Below are 22,898 nucleotides of genomic sequence, written 5' to 3' on the forward strand. Positions count from 1 at the left end.
CGACTTGAACGCAAAGAGAAGGTATAAGTAAAGGTAAGAAGAGGAAAGCCAATAAAAAGAAAAAAAAAAAAGGCAAATGCGGCCAAAGATAAGGTGAAAAGGAGAGTAAACGATGGAAAACGGAGGACAAAGGTCACACCGTAAAAGGATAAGAGAAAAATAGATAAAAGGCATCAAAACAGGAAGTTAGGCTACTCCAGGAAAGGGAAAGGAAAGAGGAAGTTAGGCTACTCCAGGAAAGGGAAAGGAAAGAGGAAGTTAGGCTACTCCAGGAAAGGGAAAGGAAAGAGGAAGTTAGGCTACTCCAGGAAAGGGAAAGGAAAGAGGAAGTTAGGCTACTCCAGGAAAGGGAAAGGAAAGAGGAAGTTAGGCTACTCCAGGAAAGGGAAAAGAAAGAAAACCAAACAAGAGGATAATAATAATCGTCGCAGGATAATAATGGTATATTTGGTAATGCTATAAGAATGATGACCTACTTATATGATACAAAATTACAATTCTTATGTACATCCCTGACATGGCCTCGACAACACTCGCTTAAGTTAGGTACACACACACACACATACATACACGTCTGGCACACCGCACATACACATACACGCATACATAATAGCTGCATATTTATTTTTATTTAACATTACTATTATTTATATTACCTTTAAACGGTGCGCGCGCAGACCTATGACGAACATTCTATCGTCGATACGTTCATATTTTTTGTGCAATAAATTAAATGATAAACAATTCTACCATTATCATTATTTTATGTGATTTTTTAATGCTTCCTGTTTCATCTCCTCACTTTATTTCTTTTCTACTTTGGTCTCACTATAAATTTAGCTTCCTTTGATATATATAAAAAAAAACACTAATTTTTTCCCTAGCTCACGAACATTACTTTATATTCCTACACACAAGTTCTCGTAATACTCAGCCTAAGTAGCGATAGTAGTGGCAATAGTTGTAGTAATAATAGTAGAAGTAGTAGTAGTAGTAGCGCTGCAAAGACTACGCGAAACAGCAAGTCTAATGTTGCCTCGATCAGCGGCCTTGAGGAAGAATGGCTGACTCAATGAAATGGTGGGAAGGGAAAAAAAAGCCGTAAAAATGAAGAGAAAAAATCTTGAATATGAAGAATGTGAAAAGGAACATAAAAGGAAAGTCAGGTTGAGTGAAAATGAACAAATTGGGATAATCTTGAATATGAAGAATGTGAAAAGGAACATAAAAGGAAAGTCAGGTTGAGTGAAAATGAACAAATTGGGGAAATCTTGAATATGAAGAATGTGAAAAGGAACATAAAAGGAAAGTCAGGTTGAGTGAAAATGAACAAATTGGGGAAATCTTGAATATGAAGAATGTGAAAAGGAACATAAAAGGAAAGTCAGGTTGAGTGAAAATGAACAAATTGGGGAAATCTTGAATATGAAGAATGTGAAAAGGAACATAAAAGGAAAGTCAGGTTGAGTGAAAATGAACAAATTGGGGAAATCTTGAATATGAAGAATGTGAAAAGGAACATAAAAGGAAAGTCAGGTTGAGTGAAAATGAACAAATTGGGATAATCTTGAATATGAAGAAGAATGTGAAAAGAAACACAGAAGGAAAGTTAGATGGAGTGAAAATGAACAAATTGTGAAGTCTTGAATATTGAAGAAGTTGAAAAAGAATGTGAAAAACGAAACCAAGACGAAAAAGATGAGCAGAGTGAGCACATACACACTATATAGGAAGTCTTGTATGAAAAAAAGGGTTGACTGTTACAAAAAAAAAGTAAAATAAAGAAATATAAATCAATTGCACTAGAACATAACCAGACTGAGACTTTCCAAAACAATAACAACCTTCTGAATGGTGGACTGTTATAAAAAGTAAAATAAAGAAATATAAATCAATTGCAGTATAACATAACCAGACCGAGACTTCTGAATTCCTCCTCTCACGAAAAAAGAAGAAGACAGCATTACATCAGCCTTCAATACGTAATCTATGCCCAAGTAACTACCAAGTATTGCCTAACCTCGATAAAGCCATAATACTTTCACATGCTTCCTACTTTTGACAATCATAGTACTGGATCCTCTTCTGTTACTTATAAGCTTGATGTTCTTACGTTTCTAGTCTCTCTAATCTAAAGTTGCATTCACGTTGCCTAGGAATTTATAGACACACAGTTACAAGCTTCTTTACCAGACGTTAGACAGAGAGTAGTAGTAGTAGTAGTAGTAGTAGTAATGTGTAGGTAGATAAGTAGAAACAGCAGTAGTAGTAGTAAGTAGGTAGGTGGATAAGTAGGGACAGTAGTAGTAATGAGTAGATAGATAAGTAGAAACAGTATTAGTATAAGTAGGTAGGTGGCTAAGTAGGGACAGTAGCAGCAGTAGTAGTAGTAGTAGTAGTAGTAGTAGTAGTAGTAGTAGTAGTAGAACAGACCTAATAAATTTCAATGCTATAATAGCGTTTTGAGGCACAATTGTCACAGCAGACGTTTTACAGCCTGTCCACACACACACACATACACACACACACACACACACTGGCAAGACTCGTACGTAAAGATAAAACAAGTAGTAGTATATAAACATCAGGCAGTCTTCATAATAATGCAAAACACGTACAATGTCCTCTTCTTCTCTTCCGTTTTCGTTTCCTCGCCTTAACGTGATAAATAACTGGTAGCATAATAGCGCGGTGTTGGTATTCACATATCTACAGTATAACACTTTTTTTATATCACTTAATTTACTTATCTCCATATAAAAAAATCACATACGTATAAAAGCCATAACAAAGATTTCACGCACTCACGTTTTCTTTCTTCGTCTTGACACTTCGATGCTCAGGCGAAGATTCATTCACTTCGTTCAGTTTTTATTCAATTTATCTTCTAATAGAATCACATACGTATAAACTCCATAACAAAGACTTTAAAACCGCTTCTTTCTTCGTCCTAACACAAGCAGGACAGATTACGCACTTCGGTACTCTGGTGTTCGAAGACTTATTCAGTTCCTTCTACAACTCCTAGATGACGCACCTTCGACCTCTCCCTCTCACAAGTATTGCTGAGTATACACAAGTGACTGACTGACTGAAGGACTGGGTGGGTAAAGAATAAGGCCGTGTCACACAAGCACAGAATCCAGCACAGTATTTCGATTTTCTTCTACTAAAGGGGGTCGTATTATGAGACATTAAGCCGCCCAAAAACACATATTTGACATGGCTTTCGTAGGAGTTGTTGGCATTTTCAGAGGTAGTTTTATGACCCTGGCGGTAGTTTCATCCTTCCTCTGTACCCTGAGCCTAAAAAAACACTCATTAGAACCTGATTGATCACCTCTTTGACCTTTAGATATAGCTGATGTGAGAAGGCAAAGTGTCTTGTAATACGACCCAAGGAATGGCAGAGCTGTAACCCCACGCACCTCTCACCTTCTCTCACGGCGATGTATACCTCACTCAACGTTGCCAGATGGTCCCACTCAGCCTCTTATTTTTACCTATTTACACCTCAAAATCTGTCTCCTGGGTTCGAATACCAAGATTGATTTATAGTTATCGTTACATTCGTCAATTTCTGATGTCTTATGGTGATGGTTAAGTGTCAGAAGCCGGTAAATATGATATAATATGTGATAATCTGGCACCGTTGACCTCACTGCTTCACAAACCGCTTCGGTGAGGTAAACAACACCGATACCAAGACCAAGACCTTTTAATCTATTGGTCCAGCAAGAGATTAGGGAAAAAGAAGCAGCGGGGATACATTTTACAACCAGAATGAACCTTTTGGGATAATCGTATAGTATCTCTGCCCTCCTTTCCTTCCCTCAATATGATTTTAACCTTACTGAAGCGTTACAAATGGCTTAGGTGAGGTGTATAATGGGGCTATTACACTGGGCAAATTTTCCGTGGATCTTCAGTCAAACCATGATTTCCGCTAGCGTGGTTCTCATTTTTTTCTTGTTATTGCTGATGATGATGATGGTGAGTAATACCGTCGTCCTTCAGTGATATCTACCGAAGCTTTGGAAGATCGTGGACGCGTCAGAAAACCACGGAAATATAAGAACCACGCCAGCGGAAATCATGGTTTGGCTGAAGATCCACGGAAAATTTTCCCAGTGTAATAGCCCTTTTAGACAGTGAAACAAAGGAAATAGGCGTTGGGAGTGTACATTTTTCTACCAGTAATCGTGTCTTTCCATGTCCAACGAACTTCCACCTTACAAATTGCTTTGGTTAGGTGAAGGAGACCAAGAGACAAGGGAAAGAGGCGCAGAGGGAGGAGACAACCACCCAAAGACTCGTGCTGGAGGAGACGATCAAGGTGTGCCAGAACTGTGATCGTGTTACATCGCCTTTAGGGAGTTCGTGGCGGGGATGAGGAAAAGGATAATAAAGGGGACGTACATAAAAGGAGAGGTTGTGATTCGAGGCAGGTGAGGGCAGTGACAGGTGAGGCCACAATTAGTGAGTGTTAGTTTGTTTGTTAGTTAAGTGAGTTTGTGGTAGGGATGTCGATAATAAAGATAAAGTATATTAATTAAAAGGAAAGGATGTGATTCAAGGCAGGTAAGGGCAGTGACAGGTGAGGCTACAATTAGTGAGTTAGTCAGTTAGTTTGTTAGTTGAGTTTGTGGTTTGTGGTAGGGATGTGGATAGTAAAGGTAAGTTATATTAACTAGAAGGAAAGGTTGTGATTCAAGGCAGGTGAGGGCAGTGTCAGGTGGGATTTTAAGTAGTTAGTTAGTTATGATAGTTAGTGAGTTTGTGGCTAGTGGTGAAGACGAAAATGAGGAAGATAATAGAGGGGAGTATATGAAGAGGAAAGGTTGTGATGCAAGGCAGGTAAGGGCAGTGTCAGGTGAGGCTTTAATGAGTCAGATAGTTTGTTAGTGAGTTTGCTTGTTAGTTAGTGAGTTTGTGGTACATGAAGAGAATAAGTAAAATAATAGAGGGGATATACAGTAAGGAGAAAGGTGGTGATTTAGACAGGTAAGGGCAGTGTCAGGTAAATCTCAGTTAGTTAGTTGGTGAGTGAGTGAGTGGTTCGTGGCAGAGAAGGAAAAAGAAAGAGGAAAAAAGAGGAAAGAAGAGGATAAATAAGGAGAGGTAGATAGAGATAAAGGAAAGGTGATTCAAGGCAGGTGAGGGCAGTGTCAGGTGGGATTTTAATTAGTAGTTAGTTAGTTATGGTAGTTAGTAAGATGAGATGAGGAAGATAACAGAGGGGAGTATATGAAGGGGAATGTCAAGGGGAGTTTTCATAAATAAAGTTAGTTAGTTTGTGGTTTAAGGTAAGGATGAAGATGATAAAGCGAAGGTGTATCAAGGGGAAGGTTGTGATTCTAGCAGGTAAGTGAAATGTCAGGTGAGTCTCAGTGGGTAACCTTTGTGATTCTTGAGGTGAGTTGACGATGAAGGTGAAGAGAAATACTGTGATTCTTGAGTCCACGCAGATGATGGTTACAGAGGAGGAGGAGGAGGAGAAAAAGAAGGAAATGGAGGAGGATTGTGATTCGTAAGTGAGCAAGAGAGAGAGAAAAAAAAACTTGTAATTCTTGAGTGTTGAAACATTAAGAAAAGGAAGAAGAAAAAGAAGAAAGAAAAAAAACAGTCTACTTTCTACTACACACGAAATGGAAAGAATTAAAAAGAAAGAAAAATGCGAAATGTGATAGAAAGAAAGGAAGGAAAAAGAAGAAGTATATAAAAAAGAATGAAAAAAACGAAAGAAAAAGAAAAGCAAGAAGGCAAAGTATAAAAAGGAAAGGAAAAAAGCAAATTATAAAAAAAGGAAGGAAAGAAAGAAAGGGAAGACAAAGTACAAAAAAAAGAATGAAAAGAAAACGAAGGAAAAAGATAGGAAAGAAAGAAGGAAACGTATAAAAAGGGGAGGAAAAAAAAAAGCAAATTATTAAAAAAGGAAGGAAATAGAAAGAAAGACAAGGAAAGACTTTAAGACTTGCACACGACGGGGAAACTAAATAATAATAATAATAATAATAATAATAATAATAATAATAATAATAATAATGATAATGATAATAATAACAATAACAACAATAATTATATATATATGTAAAGTACAACACCTGTGATTCTCGAAGACTTGATGTTTGAAGCCGACTCGAAGCGGCGACCGAAACACACACACACACACACACACACACAAACACACACAAACACACATACAAACCACCACCATCATCATCATCATCATCATTATAATTATCACAATCATCACAATCCCTCCAGCGAATCTTCACAACAACCAGTGAAGAGGAAGAGGAGGAGGAGGAGGAAGACGAGGAAGAAGAGAAGGAAGAAGAAGAGCATTAGCAAAGGATGTCAGATTTACCGTAACATAACCGCTATGGTAATCTGTCTATCTGTCTGTTCGGTTCCATAGTAGTAGTAGTAGTAGTAGTTGTAGTAGTAGTAGTAGTAGTAGTAGTAGTAGTTGTTGCTCTCCGCACGTTACATCATTCTATCGTCAACAACAACGATCCCTTTAGTTTACGACGCTAACAACAAGAAAAAGGATCGTTCGTAACACCACAAGGTCAACATTGGAACATCGAAAGGAATGAGGCGTTGGATATATTTTGATTCTCACCTTCTCTGTCTCTATCTCTCTCTCTTCTTCCTGTCTTTCTTTCTCTCATATACACTCACTCACTTTCTCCTCTTTCTGTCTCTCTTATCTCTATTCTCTTCTTATCCTCTCTCTGTCTGTCTGCCTGTTTCTTTATCTCTATTTTCTTCCTTATCTTTCTTCTCTCATATACACTCTTGTTCTCTTCTGCTCTCTCTTCTTCTCTCATTTACTCTTTCCTTCTCTCTCTCTCTCTGTCTGTCTGTCTCTTATCTCTCTCCTCTTCCCATCTTTCTCTCTCACATACCTTCTCATTCTCTTCTCTCACACCCATACACACACACAAAATCGCCACTGTGTTGTTAGTTAGGTCAGAGGTCAACTTGGGTCACGCACTCCGCATCTGGTGACCTTTTTTTTGCACGTTCCTCCCTTCCCTCCCCTCCCTGTGGCCCTCCCCCCCTGGCCCGTGCTGCAGAGGGTGTCACGAGGGGTCTTAAGACTAGTAACAAGTAGCAACCCACACGCGGGATGCCCACAACAACGGTGCAAGCGACGCCACTAAGTCTTGAGGCACTGGCCACATTGAAGAGCCACACTGGGCCACACTAGAGCCACGCAGAGGGCCACACATGAGCCACACTATACCCGAACACCTGGGACATACTAGAACCATATCAAAGGGCATACTGAGCCACACCACATTTTCACACTTCGGGCATACAAGAGTCACATCAGAGGGCATATGAAAGTCACACCATATCCACACATAAGGGTCATACTGAAGCCACACTATACCTTCACACTTCAGGCATACTAGAGCCATATCAGAGGGCATACAAGGGCCACACCATATCCATAAATGGGACATACGGTAGCCATATCAAAGGGTTTACGGGCCACATCATAACCACACTATATCCTGGCATTCTGAGCCACATTATATCCATTCACAAGAGGCATACTGTAGCCATATCAAAGGGCATACAAGTCACACTATAACCACACCATATCCGGGCATACTGGGGCCACACTAGTCATCCAAGGGTCAGGTCACACTATCCTCACACACTAGAGCATGAAAGCCACACTACGTCCACACAACTAGCATGCAAGAGCCACACTAGATGAGGGAGCTGGCTGGAGGTCACATCACACGCCACATCACGCTGACACACTCGCCACATGTCCTATCACGTCAGACCCACACACAGGAACACATGGTCGCGGTGGGGGTGTTGCATATCTCACGTGTGTTCACCCAGGTCAAGGTCACTCACTCACCCACACACTGACTGACCTTTATCCTTATGTTCTTGTTGCTTGAGGTCACCCAGACACCCATGGATTTAGTGACCTTTCTCCTCGTTTTCATTCTTTTTCTCGTTTTTTTTTTTTTCTTTTCCTCTTTCTCCACACACTTACAGATTTCGTGACCCTTCTCCTTTTCTTTCTTTTCTTTCTTTTCCTCCTCTCCCTTCTCCTTCACCCATAGACAAATTTAGTGACCCTCTTGTTTTCCTTTCTTTTCCATCTTTTCTTTCTCCTTTTCCTCTTTTCTCTTTTATTCCTTCACCTACAGATATATTTCGTGACCCTCCCAGTTTCCATTTTTCTCCTCTTCTCTCTTTTCCTCCTCCTCCTCCTAAAGGTTCTGCAGGGAGTCCTTGTCCTCCGAATACCCACTTTCCTCACTGATGTTGTCCCCGTCTAGCCTGGCCGCCATCTTGCCCCCTCCGTCCCCCGTCTCAATGATGTGGTGGTGGTGGTGTGTGTGCGGGGGGTCATCCTGCTCGCTCCCCGCTTCGCACGCCCCACACGACGACCCACAGGAATCGCAGTGTGACCCTAAGGACTCTGGCTGGTCAGAGGTCAAGGACTCTTCACCAGGGGGCGCTAGGGTCAGTTCCCGCGCCAGTGTTGCCAGGAGTCCTAGGTCGCTGGCTGCCTCGTCCTCCTCGTCCTCGTGTGTGTCGCTGCCGCACCGCCCTTCATCGTCATCAGCGGCCTCCTCCACGGACTCCAGCGTCGGCAAGGGCGGGGCGGGGCAGTACATGAGGTCAGAGTCATACGCATTGACCTCACACTTCTGGATTTGACCCGTTCGAGTGCCCCCTCCTTCCTTGACCTTCACCTCCTCTTGAGACACCTCCTCCTCCTCCTCCTCCTCTTCCTCCTCCTCCTCCTCGTCCTCCTCCTCCAGCACACACGTCTCCCTGCCCCCACTGGCCGCCTCGCTCTCTGAGTCATAATCCATGAGAATGTCAGATGTGGTGTCTGAAACGGTGCTTGAACCCCCGACATCCGCCCCGGGTTGTAGATGCACGGACGCAGCCTCGCCATCACTCCCATCCTCTTCCTCCTCCTCCTCCTCCTCCTCCTCCTCGAGTATCTCCTCAATAGCGCCTAGTTTCGGGGCACTCTTGGAGCGTTCTAGCGGCGGCCGGTAGTTGGAGCCGCCGGTGGAGAGGAGCAGCTTGCGGCGAGGGATGGAGGCGGAGTCGTAGAGGGCGTGCATGAGGGACAGTCTCGCGTTCTGCCGCACCACCTTCTCGCGGCGGAATTCTTGCAGAGCAGCGGCCAGACGAACTCGGAGCTGCGTCGCCATGGCCTGGGAGAGAGATGAGGGGATGAGACGCTGCGATTATGAGAGCAAAATGATGTAGTTATGAGAGAGAAAGATGCTGTAATTATGAGAGATAAAAAGATGCTGCGATTATGAGAGCAAAATGATGTAGTTATGAGAGAGAAAGATGCTGTAATTATGAGAGATAAAAAGATGCTGCGATTATGAGAGCAAAATGATGTAGTTATGAGAGAGAAAGATGTTGTAATTATGAGAGATAGAAAGATGCTGGGGTTATGAGAGCAAAATGATGTAGTTATGAGAGAGAAAGATGCTGTAATTATGAGAGAGAGAAAGATGCTGCGAATATGAGAGATTGTAAGATGCTGCGATTATGAGAGCAAAATGATGTAGTTATGAGAGAGAAAGATGCTGTAATTATGAGAGATAGAAAGATGCTGTAGTTATGAGAGCAAGATGGTGGTAGATAGAGAGTAGATAACATTATAATTAGAGACGTACTGTGGTTTAGCAATAGAGAAAATGAAAGAGTGAGATGATAGCAGATATAAGGGATGACGGAGATGAAAATAATGATAGCAATCAAAGAAATATTGCGGTTAAGAGAGGGACATATGGTCGTTATTAGATGAGATTAGAGTGAAAATATTGGTGTTTTTTGAGGTATTGTGGTTATTAATTGAGAGAGTTGTTAGAGTGAAATAAAGTGGGAATGATATGAGATGATTGTAGAGTACGGGAGTTAGATTAGTTTAAGGGGAGACCAGGGAAAAAAGGAAGCGGAGTAGGAAAAGTGTTCGTGGTATTGTGGTTATTAATCGTGAGAGAGTAGTTAGTGAAATTAAGTGGAAATGATATGAGATGATTGTAGAGTACGGGAGTTAGATTAGTTTAAGGGGAGACCAGGGAAAAAAGGAAGCGGAGTAGGAAAATGTTCAATGGTGACGTCTGGGTTTATTTTCATGAAAGAGAAACAGATGAGTAATGGAGTATACAGTGGGAAAGAATGGGTTAGCGAGAAAAGTTAAGGAGTGTGGGAAAGGATATTCACTGCGGAAGAGGAAGCGAGTAATGGAAACGTTTGAGGAGGGAGATGATTAGTAGGGCCAGTGGTTCTCAAACTATGGGTATTTTGATGGGTCGCTGGGACACTGGAATTCTGTTAGTTTAGTTTTGTAAAAGAGAAAAGTAGTGCGATGGATTCCACTAGTTTAGTTTTGTGAATGAAAAGCTGTACACCTTATTTTTTTTTTTTTTTTTTTTTTTTTTTGGAGGGGGGCAAAATAAAGTGTATATATCACTGTACATTTTGTTTCTCTTTACTCTGGGTCGCGAAGGATTGAAATGTTCCAAATAGGGTCGCTCACGAAAAAGTTTGAGAACCACTGCGAGTAGGCTTTGGTGTCACGCGCTCTCAGGAATAGGAGTCACATACGAAGGCTAAAAAATAGAGAATGGGAAAAAAATGTGCCCCCTTCCAACTAACATATGCAATCACCCCATCCTTCTTCACCTCCCCTTGTTTCTTCTCTTTTCTCATTTTCTTCATCCCTTTCTTCTTCTCTCTCCCCTTCCTCTTTCTTAACCCTTCCTTCCCTAATCTCTCAACCTTCTTTCCCGTTTTTCTTATCCTTTCTCATTTATCAAGGGGACCTAATTCAAGGCTAAAGAAAAAGAAAAGTCACATACGAGGCTAAAAATAAAAATAGGAAAATATGTGCCCGATTCCGACTATCGTATGCAAATGAGTGAGGAAACTAAACCAAGGCTAAAACAAAGAAAATAGGAAAAAAAAGATATAACACTATAGTCGGTTTACCCGAGTCTGAAGTGTGCATTATCGCGCACGAAGAGGAAGAAGAAATAGTAATACCAACATGGCCCAAAAAAGCTATTAAATAAGATATCGTCGATTTTCCAACAATTTTTCAAGGACACTTTGGCTCCAGGAGGAAAAGTATAAGTGCAAGAAGAAAAGTATCAGCGAAAGAAGAATTGCAAGAGAGTTAGTGAAGCAGAACTAATGAGGAAAGAAACTGTTGGTGTGTGAAAAGAAGAAGGAAGGAGATTCGTGAGATAACTGGACTCTCTCTCTCTCTCTCTCTCTCTCTCTCTCTCTCTCTCTCTCTCTCTCTCTCTCTCTCTCTCCTTCATACTTTTTATTTAATTCTTGTTTTTTTTAATTTTCTTCTTTTATTCAGTTTTTCTCCCTTATTATTTTTCTTTATTCCTTCTTTCTCTCTTCCTTTCTTTTTTACTCATTTCCTCTATCTTCTTTTCCTTTTCCTTCTCTCTCTCTCTCTCTCTCTCTCTCTCTCTCTCTCTCTCTCTCTCTCTCTCTCCTTCATACTTTTTATTTAATTCTTGTTTTTTTTAATTTTCTTCTTTTATTCAGTTTTTCTCCCTTATTATTTTTCTTTATTCCTTCTTTCTCTCTTCCTTTCTTTTTTACTCATTTCCTCTATCTTCTTTTTTTTCCTTTTTCCTTCTCTCTCTCTCTCTCTCTCTCTCTCTCTCTCTCTCTCTCTCTCTCTCTCTCTCTCACACACATATCTCCTTCATCTATCTCTACTTCCTGTCTATTTTCTCCTTTTCCTCCTCCTTTTTCTTCCCTCTTATCTATTATCTCTCTCTCTCTCTTCTTCCTTTCCCTTCATCTTTCCTTCTATATATCTTCTCTTCTTCATCTTTCTTTTCCTTCCTTTCAGTTCCTTTTATTTTCTTCTCCCTTGCTTCCTTCTACAACCAACCACCTCTCCCCCCTCACCCCTCTCTCTCTCCCTCTCTCTCTCTCTCTCTCTCTCTCTCTCTCTCTCTCTGGAGGATAAGAGGAAAGAGGAAATAAAGGAGTTTCTGATGCGAACGTTTATCCCACGCCTCCTCAGACTCTCTCTCTCTCTCTCTCTCTCTCTCTCTCTCTCTCTCTCTCTCTCTCTCTCTCTCTCTCTCTCTCTCTCTCTCTCTCTCTCTCTCTCTCTCTCTCTCTCTCTCTCTTCATTATAATAGTGAATGGAATGTCGCAAGGAATTCGAACAAGAAAAAAATAAAAAATAATGAATGCGACAAAAGATTGAGAGAGAGAGAGAGAGAGAGTATAATATATCTCACGGTAATGATGTATACGAGCTGAAAACACACACACACACACACACACACACACACACACACACACACACACACACACACACACACACACACACACACATCGCTTGTCTTCCCTTTCCTCTCCCTTTTTCGCCATGCACTTCTCTTCCCATCTCTTCTTTCCCTTTTTTTCCTTTTTTTTTAAATTACTCTTCCCTTCTTCCTTCCCTTTCTTCCCTTCTTTCCCCTTTCCCTTTTCATCTATCTTCCATCCTTTTCATCTCCTATTTTATTTTCCTTTCTTTTTTTCTCGCCTTTTCTTCCTTATTATTTCCCAAACCTTCTTCCTTTTCTCTCCTTCTTTCTTCTCCTTTCTCGTTTTCCTCATCCTTTCTTCCTTATCATATCCTTCCCATCCTTCTTATTCTTCCTATCCTTCGTATCCTCCCTTTCTTTCTTTTCCTTTATCTTTTTCTTCACCTTCCCTTCTCCCCTTCTTCCTTTTTCTTTCTCTATTTCTTCAACTCTCGTTATATTTTCTATCGTTCCTCTTCCCTTCTTTCTTTTCCTTTCTCTTCTTCACTCCTCCATTCTCTCCTCCTTTCTCATTTCCCTTACTCCACCTTTTCACCCCTTCTTTCTTTTTCTTTCTCTATTTCTTCAACCCTCTTTATATTCCCAATCCTTCCTCTTCCCTTCTTTCTTTTTCTTTCTTTTCTTCACCCCTCCATCCTTTTCCTTTCTCATTTCCCTTACTCCACCTTTTCAGCCCTTCTTTCTTTTTCTTTCTCTATTTCTTCAACCCTCTTTATATTCCCAATCCTTCCTCTTCCCTTCTCTCTTTCCCTTTCTCTTCTTCACCCCTCCATTCCTTCCTCCTTTCTCATTTCCCTTCCTCCACCTTTTCAGCCCTTCCTTCACCCCTTCACCCCTTGACCCACCTCTGCCTTGGTGTTCTTGGGGCACAGCACGGCGTGGCACCTCAGCTCCTGCTTGAGGCGGCGTCCCTCGTGGCGGTACACCCAGCAGAACACCCGGGGGTAGGCGGGGTGCGCGGCGCAGTACGTGACGCGGTGGGCCCAGTACTCCGTCAGCCCGTGCTCCCGCGTCACCGCCCGCAGCCCCGCGCCGCATATGGTCACCTGCCGGGGTGTACAGGTGTGAGGGGATACATATACATACATAGACGGAATATACAGGTGTGAGGGAATACATATACATACATAGACGGGGTATAGAGGTGTGAGGGGATACATACACATATACATACATAGACAGACAGACAGACAGACATATATATACCTGTTCGAGGGCATATAGGTGTGAGTGGGGCGATATACATGTAGGTAGACAGACAGATAGGTAGATACATACATACATACATACATACATACATACATATGTACATTCATACATACAGAGAAGTGAAATACAAGTGTTCTTAAGTTACGTTCATGTGTCATTCTCGGCGTGGAAATAAATAAACTAGCGCACACACACACACACACACACACACACACACACACTGAGGGAGAGAAAGAGTAATGTACTCAAGACGGATGATGATGATGAAAATGATGATGATGATGATGATGATGATGTGTGTGTGTGTGTGTGTGTGTGTGTGTGTGTGTATGTGTGTGTATGTGTGTGTGAGTGTGTGTGTGTGTGTGTGTGTGTGTGTTTAAGGGATGTGAACATGGGGAATACGTGTACGTTTAAAGGAGAGGAGTGATGTCATTCTTACAACAAAACACACACACACACACACACACACACACACACACACACACACACACAGTTAATAACATCCGTGACATCTTATCGCGGGAGAAAAAAAAATTATGTAATATTAGCCGACACGTGTGATGGGGGGGGGGGGGGGCATACATCCTCCAACACATTTTTGACAGTAAAGAAAACACCTCGAGGACAAAAAAACAAACAAACAAACAAATCAACAAGCACAAGAGAACACGGTAAATAAAAAAATAAAAAATAAAAAGAAATAAATAGATAACATTAATAACAAAAGAAGGTCTCAGACAAATAGACAGACAGACAAACAGACACACAGACAGAGGCAGAGATTAAGGAATATAATAGACACAAAAGGCAAAGGAAGCCGCTCAGGAAGAAGAAGAAGAAGAAGAAGAAGAAGAAGAAGAAGAAGAAGAAGAAGAGGAGGAGGAGGAGGAGGAGGGGAAAGAAGTTATGAAGATACTGACCTGAGAGAGAGAGAGAGAGAGAGAGAGAGAGAGAGAGAGAGAGAGAGAGAGAGAGAGAGAGAGAGAGAGAGAGAGAGAGAGAGAGAGAGGAGGAAAGGGAGGTGATGAAAGGGAGGAGGAAAGGAGGAGGTAGGAAAAGTGATGAGAGAGAGAGAGAGAGAGAGAGAGAGAGAGAGAGAGAGAGAGAGAAAATAAATAAGAGGAAAAATAAAACAGGAAAAGATGGAATGGAAGAAATAAAGAGGAGAGACTGAGCTATCTGATCTCTCTCTCTCTCTCTCTCTCTCTCTCTCTCTCTCTCTCTCTCTCTCTCTCTCTCTTGAACTCACTCTGCACTAGGAAATATATATGACATGAATAATATCTCTCTCTCTCTCTCTCTCTCTCTCTCTCTCTCTCTCTCTTACCTTCATGGCGATGTCCTGTCTGTTACTCTGGCAATAGTTCCTCCACAGTGTTGCCAGCGGCTTGTCAACACACCCCTCGCCTGCAACACAAAAAGACGTTGGTAACACTGATGCAAACACAAAATAAAGGCAGTATTTATATTTGTAACACTTGTAATTGATTGGTTCACTCGCTTGATCGTACTTGTAACACTGTATTTCTCGTTGGTAACACTCATGCAAGACATAACAAAGACAGTATTTATATATGTAACACTTATAATACTATGTTATACTTGCTTATTCGAACTTGTAACACTGTATTTCTCGTTGGTAACACTGACGCAACACGAAAAAAAACACAGAGCATTTGTATATCTAACACTTATTTGCAATAGTATTCTTGGCTATTCGTACTGGTAACACTGTCTTTCTCGTTGGTAACACTGATGCAACACACACACAAAAAAAACACTGGGAAAACATGTGTCTTTAGTATTTATGATGCAATACTACACATCTTTATTCGTACATGTAACACTGTCTTTCTCGTTGGTAACACTGATGTAACACAAAACAAACACACTGAGAAATTATATATGTCCTTAGTATTTATGATGCAATACAACACTTTATCCGCCCTTGCAACACTGTCTTTCACGTTGGTAATACTGATGCAACACTGTATTTCACTTTAGTAATATCTCCGCAACACTTCACAACACTAGGGCACTATATTCGCCTAAAACACTTATAATTTTACACTTCACTTTCCTACACTAATCAATCCATTCCTGCAACACTGTATTTCACATAAGTAACATATCTGCAACATTGAGCAACACACTAAATCACCTTTCAACTCTGTAACACTTACATTCCTATCATATATTTATCTGTCCATGTAACACTGTAATTCAAGCTAGTAACACATTTTGAAACACCACAACACACACTAGAACACTTACCAACACTGGAACACAATTATTTTAAGAGCAACACTAGTTTAATGTGAAAGAAAATGTGTGTAAACCCTTACAACACAAAATCGATAACACAAGGACGTAGCAACACACACACACACACACACACACACACACACACACACACACACACACACAGAAACAACAACCTTTTCAATTCAGTTCCCACGCCCCTGCAATTTTTCTCACGCCTTGGCCATTTTTCTCACGCTCCCGCTACATTTCCCACGCCTACCCCTTACCCCTTCCCCTCCCTCCCTCCTCTTTCCCCCTTCCTCTTTTTTTTCCTCTCCCTCAACACCACGCACTATCCATCAACAATACCTAAACACATTGGCCTTACTTATTTCTCTTTATTTTCTTTTCGTTTATATCTTTTAACTTTATTATTATTATTTTCTTCCTATTTTGCTTCTTATTCTCCTCCTTTTTAACTTTATTTCACTTCTTTATTTCTTTCTCTTTACTATCTTCCTTCATTTTCTGTCTAGTCTCCTTTTATCATCTCCCTTCACTATTCTCCTTTCCTTTCTCTTCTTTTCCCTTCCTTTTTCTGTTCCCTCTCTTCACCATTCTCCTTTTCTCTGTATAATCTTTCCTATCTTCTCTTTTCTCTGTTCCAATCTTTCTCTATTTTCCTTCGTTACTACTCTCTCTCTCTCTCTCTCTCTCTCTCTCTCTCTCTCTCTCTCTCTCTCTCTCTCTCTCTCTCTCTCTCACACACACACACATACACCCACCGCCAGATATCTATGTTAAACCCTTTCACTAAACCGCAACCAACCTACCTAGCTAACCTATCTACCTCCACTCTCTACATTCACCACCACCACCACCACCACCTACACATATAACTCTCACTTTTTTTTCTCTCTCTCTCGACACAATTGTATAAAATGATAACAACCACGACAGACAGTATTCATATGTCACGTTACGCTTGTCTATCTGTCTGTCACCATTTTATCAAACACACACACACACACACAGAACAGTCGACAATTATTCAAGTTTATTCCCTTTTGTCTCTGTCGCTCGTGTGTGTGTGTGTGTGTGTGTGTGTGTGTGTGTGTGTGTGTGAAGGCGATCCGTTAGTCAGGCCGTTAAGAAAGGATGCGGAGGAGGAGGAGGAGGAGGAGGATGTGGAGGAGGAGGAGGTAATATTACACTCTCACCCTCCGTTTAAAAGTTAACTATTTTTTTTTCTCTTCTTTTGCTGATTAAGTCAAGTTCACTCAATCAGTGTTTTCTTCTTTCAATATCCCATCATTATCCTCATTCCTCCTCATCTTGTTACTATCTCATTATATCATTCTTTTCTTAATTATCTGGATTATTAACTTTTTCCTTCTTTGTCTTCCTCTTTTTCTTCTTTTCTTCCTTTCTATCTTTTCTCATTTTTGTCTTCTTCCTCTTTGTCTCATTTTTCTTCCACTTTTTTAACTGTTTTTTTGTCTTCATTTCCTTTTTCTTTTCCTTTTCTTCCTTTCTTCTTCCCTATTTTCTTTTCCTTTTTTCTTTTCTGTCTTCATTTTCATTTTCTTAACTTTTTCTTCCTTTCTTCTCTTTTTCTTCTTTTCTTCTTCCCCTTTTCTTTTTTGTCTTCATTTCCTTTTCTTCTCTTCCTCTCTTCTTCCCTACTTTTCTTCTTTTCTTTCTTCTTCCCCTCTTCTATTTTGTCTTCTTTTCCTTTCTTATCTTTTTCTTCCTTTCTTCCCTATTTTTCTTCTTTTCTTCCTTCTTCCCCTCTTCTCTCTTTTCTGTCTTCATTTCCTTTTTCCTTTCCTCTTCTTCCTTTCTACTTCCCTACTTCTCTTTTCTTTCTTCTTCTCTTCTTTTCTCCTCCTTTCTCTCCCTTCTTCCCCTCTTTCTCTCTTCTTCCCCTCTTTTATTGCTCTATCGTCATTATTATTTCATTATCACGAGTTTGTTACGATTATATTCTTTGTTAATTGCATTCCTCCCCTTCTTCCTCTCTTCTATTATTATCATTATTATTATTACATTTATTATTATTCGAAATCTTATAATCAGTTTCTCGATACGGTCTGCTTAATCTGTACCCTCCTCCTCCTCCTCCTCCTCCTCCTCCTCCTCTTCCTCCTCCTCTTCTCCCCTCTGAACTGTGGGAAACAAGGCCATTGAGTGATAGCGGTGGTTAGGGAGGGGAAGGGGAGAGAAGGGGAAGGGGAAGAGGAGGGGAAGAGGAGGAAGGGGGATAAGTGGATGGGTGTGAATACAATGAAGAGGTGGAGTGTAGATAGATAGATAGATAGATGGATAGATAGACAGATAGATAGATAGAAAGATTGTTGAGTGCAAGACATAACCTCGTCAGACTTTCACACACACACACACACACACACACACACACACACACACTGGAAAAACTAGCCACCCCACCTGGGATTAACGGACACACACACACACACACACACACAGGTATATGTAACAGCCGTGTGTGTGTGTGTGTGTGTGTGTGAATTACTGGTACTGTTATTGCGCTCTCTCTCTCTCTCTCTCTCTCTCTCTCTCTCTCTCTCTCTCTCTCTCTCTCTCTCTCTCTCCTTACCCTCCCCTTTCATTCCTTTCTACCTTTCCCCTTCCCTCCTCCTCCCTCCCCTCCCTTCCCCTCTTCTCCCCCCTCCTTCCCCTCTTTCTCAATCACACCTGTAATTAAATGTTCACCTGTTTCCATCCTCTTCCCCTCACCTGCCTATTTCCCCTTCCTTCCCCTCTTCCCCTTCTTCCCTTCCCATCTTTTTATTTATCTCTCTACTCTTTGAGCTATCTATTCCTTCCCCTTCTTCCTCCTTTTGTCCTTCTTTCGTCTTTACCTTCTTCTTTTCCTTCATCTTTCTTCTCGCTCTCTTTCTTTCTCCCCTCTTCTTCTCTTTCCCTTTTCTTCGCTCTATCTATTCCTTCCCTTTCTTCTTCCTTTTCTCCTTCATTCATCTTTACCTTTTTTTTTTCCTTCATCTTTCTCCCCTCTTCTCTTCCCTTTTCTTCGATCTATCTATTCCTTCTCCTCCTTCTTCTTTTCCTCTCCTTCTTTCATCTTCTTTTTCTTTTTTCCTCACCTTTCTTCTTTTCTTCCTTCTCCCCTCTTCTATTTCCCTCTTCTTCTATTCCTCTTCTCTACTCTCTTCTGTCTACTCCTCTGCTCTCTTTCTTCTCCTCTTCTCTTCCTCTTCTATGTCTCATCTTTCTATCATTCCTTCTTTATCACATCTTCCCTTTCACTCCTCAATCTTCACACTTCCCTTCTTTCTCCCCTCTTCTAATATTCCCCCATCATCATCTCTTTCCATTCCCTCATTCTTCGCTTCTTCTATCCCCTTTCCCTTCACCTATAGCAGAGAAAGAGAGAATGAGAGAGACGGATTGATAAAAAGAAGGGAAAAGAAGAGAAAATGAGGACAGATGGACCTTACGAAGAAGGGAGGGAGAAGGGGAGGGAAGGGGAGTGAAGGGGAGGGGGTGAAGGTCTTACGAGTGGCGCCAAGTAACCTATGGGGATTGAAGGGGAGGAGGGAAGGGAGAAGGAGGATGGAACAAAGAATGGAGGAGTAATTTAGGTTAAGTAGAAGGGCTGGAAGATAAGGAGATAAAAGAAGAAGAAGGGAGAGGTGATGAAGGAAGGGGTGTGAAGGAAGGGGAGAAGGAAGGGGGATTCAGGTTAGGTGTAAAAGGAAGGAAAGATAAGAAGATAAAGATGGAGAAGAAGGGAGAGAGGTGATGAAGGAGGAGGTATAGGAAGAGGTGAAAGAAAGGGGTGAAGGGAAGAAAGGGAATTAAGGTTGAGAATAAGGGATAAAAGAGAAAGATAGGAGAAAAGAAGAAGGGAGAAGTGAAGGAAAGGGACGAAAGAGAGAAGAAGAGAGGTGGAGGAAGGGATGAGAGGAAGGTGTGAAAGAGAGGAAGGAAGGAAAGGAAGGAGTGAAAGAAAGAAGAAGAAGATGATAAAGACGAAGAAGAAGGGAGAAGTGAAGGAAAAGGGAGGAAGAAGAGGGTGTCAGAGGGAAGGGGAGAAAGAAAGATATGAAAGAGAGGAGAAGAGAGGAAGGAAGGAAAGGAAGGAAGGAAAGAAGAAGAGGAGAAGAAAAGAAAGAAAGAAGAGGGTAACAAAAGGAAGAGGATAAAGGAATGAATAAATGAAAGGAAGAAATGGAATTAAGAGGGAGACGAAGATGTATAAGAAGGGAGAGATGATGAAGAAGGGGAAGGGAAGGGGTGAAGAAGGGGAGACTACAAAGGTGAAGGGGTGAAGGGGGGTGGGGCTAACCTGTCTTAAGGAGGGGTAACAGGTGCCCTTCATACTTTTAACACACACACACACACACACACACACACACACACACACACACACACACGCACACACACAAAGGTGGCGCCAGACTTCCCGCGGATAGGACGGAAATTTCTGAGAATGATTAAATAAAAGGAAAAATAAAATGCAAATGAAGTTAAGAAAAGAAAGAAGAAAGAAGAAGAAAATGAAGACAAAAATGAAGTTAAGAAAAGAAAGAAGAAGAGAAAGAAAGTAGAAGAAAACGAAGAGGAAAATGAAGTTAAGAAAAGAAAGAGAAAGTAGAAGATAATGAAGACGAAAATGAAGTGAAGAAAGGAAAGAAGAGAAAGAAAATAGAAGAAAACGAAGAAGAAAATGAAGTTAAGAAAAGAAAGAAGAGAAAGTAGAAGAAAACGAAGACAAAAATGAAGTTACGAAAAGAAAGAAGAAGAGAAAGAAAGTAGAAGAAAACGAAGAGGAAAATGAAGTTAAGAAAAGAAAGAAGAAGAGAAAGAAAGTAGAAGAAAACGAAGATGAAAATGAAGTTAAGAAAAGAAAGAAGAGAAAGTAGAAGAAAACGAAGAGGAAAATGAAGTTAAGAAAAGAAAGAAAGAAGAGAAAGTAGAAGAAAACGAAGACGAAAATGAAGTTAAGAAAAGAAAGAAAGAAGAAGAAAGTAGAAAAAGAAAGGATAATAGGAAAAAAGGGAAATAGATGAAGATGGAAGATAGGAATAAAGAATGAAGAAGAAAGAGAAAAGAAGAAAAAGAAAATAGTTGACGAAAGAAGAAGAAGAAGAAAGAAGAAGAAGAAAAGAAGAAGAAAGAAGAAAGAAGAGAAATGAGGAAGACAAATAAAACCAAGGTGAAGAAATAAGAAAAAAATATAAAAAAAGAAAGATAAATGTCAGAAAAATTCCTCTGACCACGTTGACCACAGCTATTTAAAGTGTGTGTGTGTGTGTGTGTGTGTGTGTGTGTGTGTGTGTGTACAACCAGTCGGCCTTCGCTCAACCCACAATATAGAGAGGCCTTGCTCCCCCTCCACCCCCTCCCCTCCCCCCTTCTTCTCCCTTCCCTCCTCTCCCTTTTCTCCCCATATTCTCCTTCTTCCCTTCTTATTCTCCTTCTTCCTCCCTTTTTTCTCTTCTCCTCCCTTCCCTCCTCTCCCTTTTCTCCCCTTCTTCCCCTCTTCTTATTCACCTTCTTTATCCCTTTCTTCCCTTCCTTTACTTCTCCCCTTCCCCTTCATCTTCACCTTCTTCTTCTCCCTTTTCTCCTATTCTCCTTCTTCCCTTCTTCTTATTCTCTTTCTTTCTCCCTTTTCTCTCTTCCCTTCCTTTACTTTACTTCTCCTCCCCTTCCCCTTCATCTTCCCCTTCTTCTTCTCCCTTCCTCTCCCTTTCCTTCCCCTATTCTTATCCTCCCTTTCTCTCCATTCACCTCCCTCTACTTCTCCTTTCTCTTTCTCTTCCTTTCCCTTTCCTTTCCTTTCCCTTTCATTTGCCTCCTCTTCTTCCTCTCTTCTTATCCTCCCTCTATCTCCCTTTTTCCATCTTCCGTTCCTCCCCTTCCTCTTTACTTCTTCACTTATCTTCCTTTCCTCCTCTTCCTCTTCCCTTCCTCTCACTTTCATCCACCTCCTCTTCTTCCTCTCCATCTTCTCCTCCTCCCTATTATCCTTCACCTCTGCCCTTCCCTCCTCATTTCCTCCCTTCTTTATTCCCCATCACTTCCCCATTCCTCACCTTGTTAACCTCCCTTCCTTATCCTCCCCTTCCTTACCTTACTCCTCCTCCTCCTCCCCATTATCCTTCACCCCTTCCTTTCCCTTCCCTTTTCCTCCCCGTCCTTATCTTCTTGCTTCCTCATTCACCCTACCCATTCTCTTCCCTTCCTTTCCCTTCCCTTCCCTTCTTCCTTAACTTCTCCCTTCTCTTCCCTTCATTTATCTTCTTCCCTTCCCATCCCTATCATCCTTCTACCCTTTCCCTTCCCTTCCCTTAATTTCCCATCCTTCTCTTCTTCCTCCTCCCCCTCCTCTTCTTTCATTTTCCGTTCCATCTTTATCCCCTTCTCTCTTTGCGTCTTCATTTTCTTCGACTTTCTTTCTCTTCTTCACTTCATTTGCGTATTTTTTTCCTTTTTTTTCTTCATCCTTCTTAGAAATTTCCTTCCCTTCCCTTCATTTTCCTCCCTTCTCTTCTTCCTCTTTCCTCCTCACCCTACCTCCTCCTCCCTATTGTAAAACACATCTGTCATACTCCTCTTCCATTCCCTTCCCTTCCTCCTCCTCCTCCTCCTCCTCCTCTTGATTAGTCTGTCTGTTCGAACGAGGAGTCAAATGGTGTTTCGAAGCTCCGACTCATTGCTTCGGGTCAGTGAACGAAGCCTCATGTGCGTGTGTATGTGTGTGTGTATGTGCACCGTCATCACACACACACACACACACACACACACACACAGATGAGGTATTATTGTCTCTGGTGTGTCAATTCGCGAGAGAGAGAGAGAGAGAGAGAGAGAGAGAGAGAGAGAGAGAGAGAGAGAGAGAGAGAGTAATAGGAAAAATAAAGGAAAGTGAAAGAGAAATAAAAGGAAAAAAAAGACAAGAAAGAACGGAAATAAAGAAAAAAGAAAGGAAAAAGAAAAAAGAAACGAAAAAGACAGAAAAGAGAAAGAAAAAGAAAGAAACGAACAAAGAAAATAAAGAAAATAAAGCAAGTACGAAGA

At 41.2% G+C, this 22,898-nt stretch overlaps 1 protein-coding gene and 1 long non-coding RNA gene across 5 annotated transcripts in view; one reads left to right on the top strand and one right to left on the bottom strand.

Moving 5' to 3' along the window:
• The first annotated feature begins 326 nt into the window (after positions 1–326).
• LOC127004987 (uncharacterized) lies at positions 327–7,462 on the top strand. 2 transcript variants are annotated; one of them, XR_007758188.1, is made up of 3 exons: positions 423–1,166; positions 1,241–4,567; positions 5,143–7,462. It is a non-coding gene; the product is annotated as an uncharacterized LOC127004987 (long non-coding RNA). The 2 variants fall into 2 exon arrangements; XR_007758187.1 differs by having other exon boundaries at positions 327–1,166; positions 1,241–6,342.
• Positions 7,463–8,051: 589 nt separating this feature from the next.
• Positions 8,052–22,898, bottom strand: part of LOC127004985 (protein FAM9A-like) — an 86,222-nt gene continuing 71,375 nt past the window's right edge. For all 3 annotated transcript variants that reach the window (XM_050873389.1, XM_050873392.1, XM_050873390.1), the window contains 3 exons: positions 14,914–14,993; positions 13,220–13,420; positions 8,052–9,218 (listed from right to left, as the gene is read on the bottom strand). In XM_050873389.1, the coding sequence (XP_050729346.1) occupies positions 8,253–9,218; positions 13,220–13,420; positions 14,914–14,993 (1,247 nt within the window). In that variant the 3' untranslated portion in view covers positions 8,052–8,252. The remainder of the gene's footprint in view (positions 9,219–13,219; positions 13,421–14,913; positions 14,994–22,898) is intronic.

This window comes from Eriocheir sinensis, chromosome 29, assembly GCF_024679095.1.
Source record: "Eriocheir sinensis breed Jianghai 21 chromosome 29, ASM2467909v1, whole genome shotgun sequence".
In the NCBI taxonomy this organism is placed as follows: Eukaryota; Metazoa; Arthropoda; class Malacostraca; order Decapoda; family Varunidae; genus Eriocheir; species Eriocheir sinensis.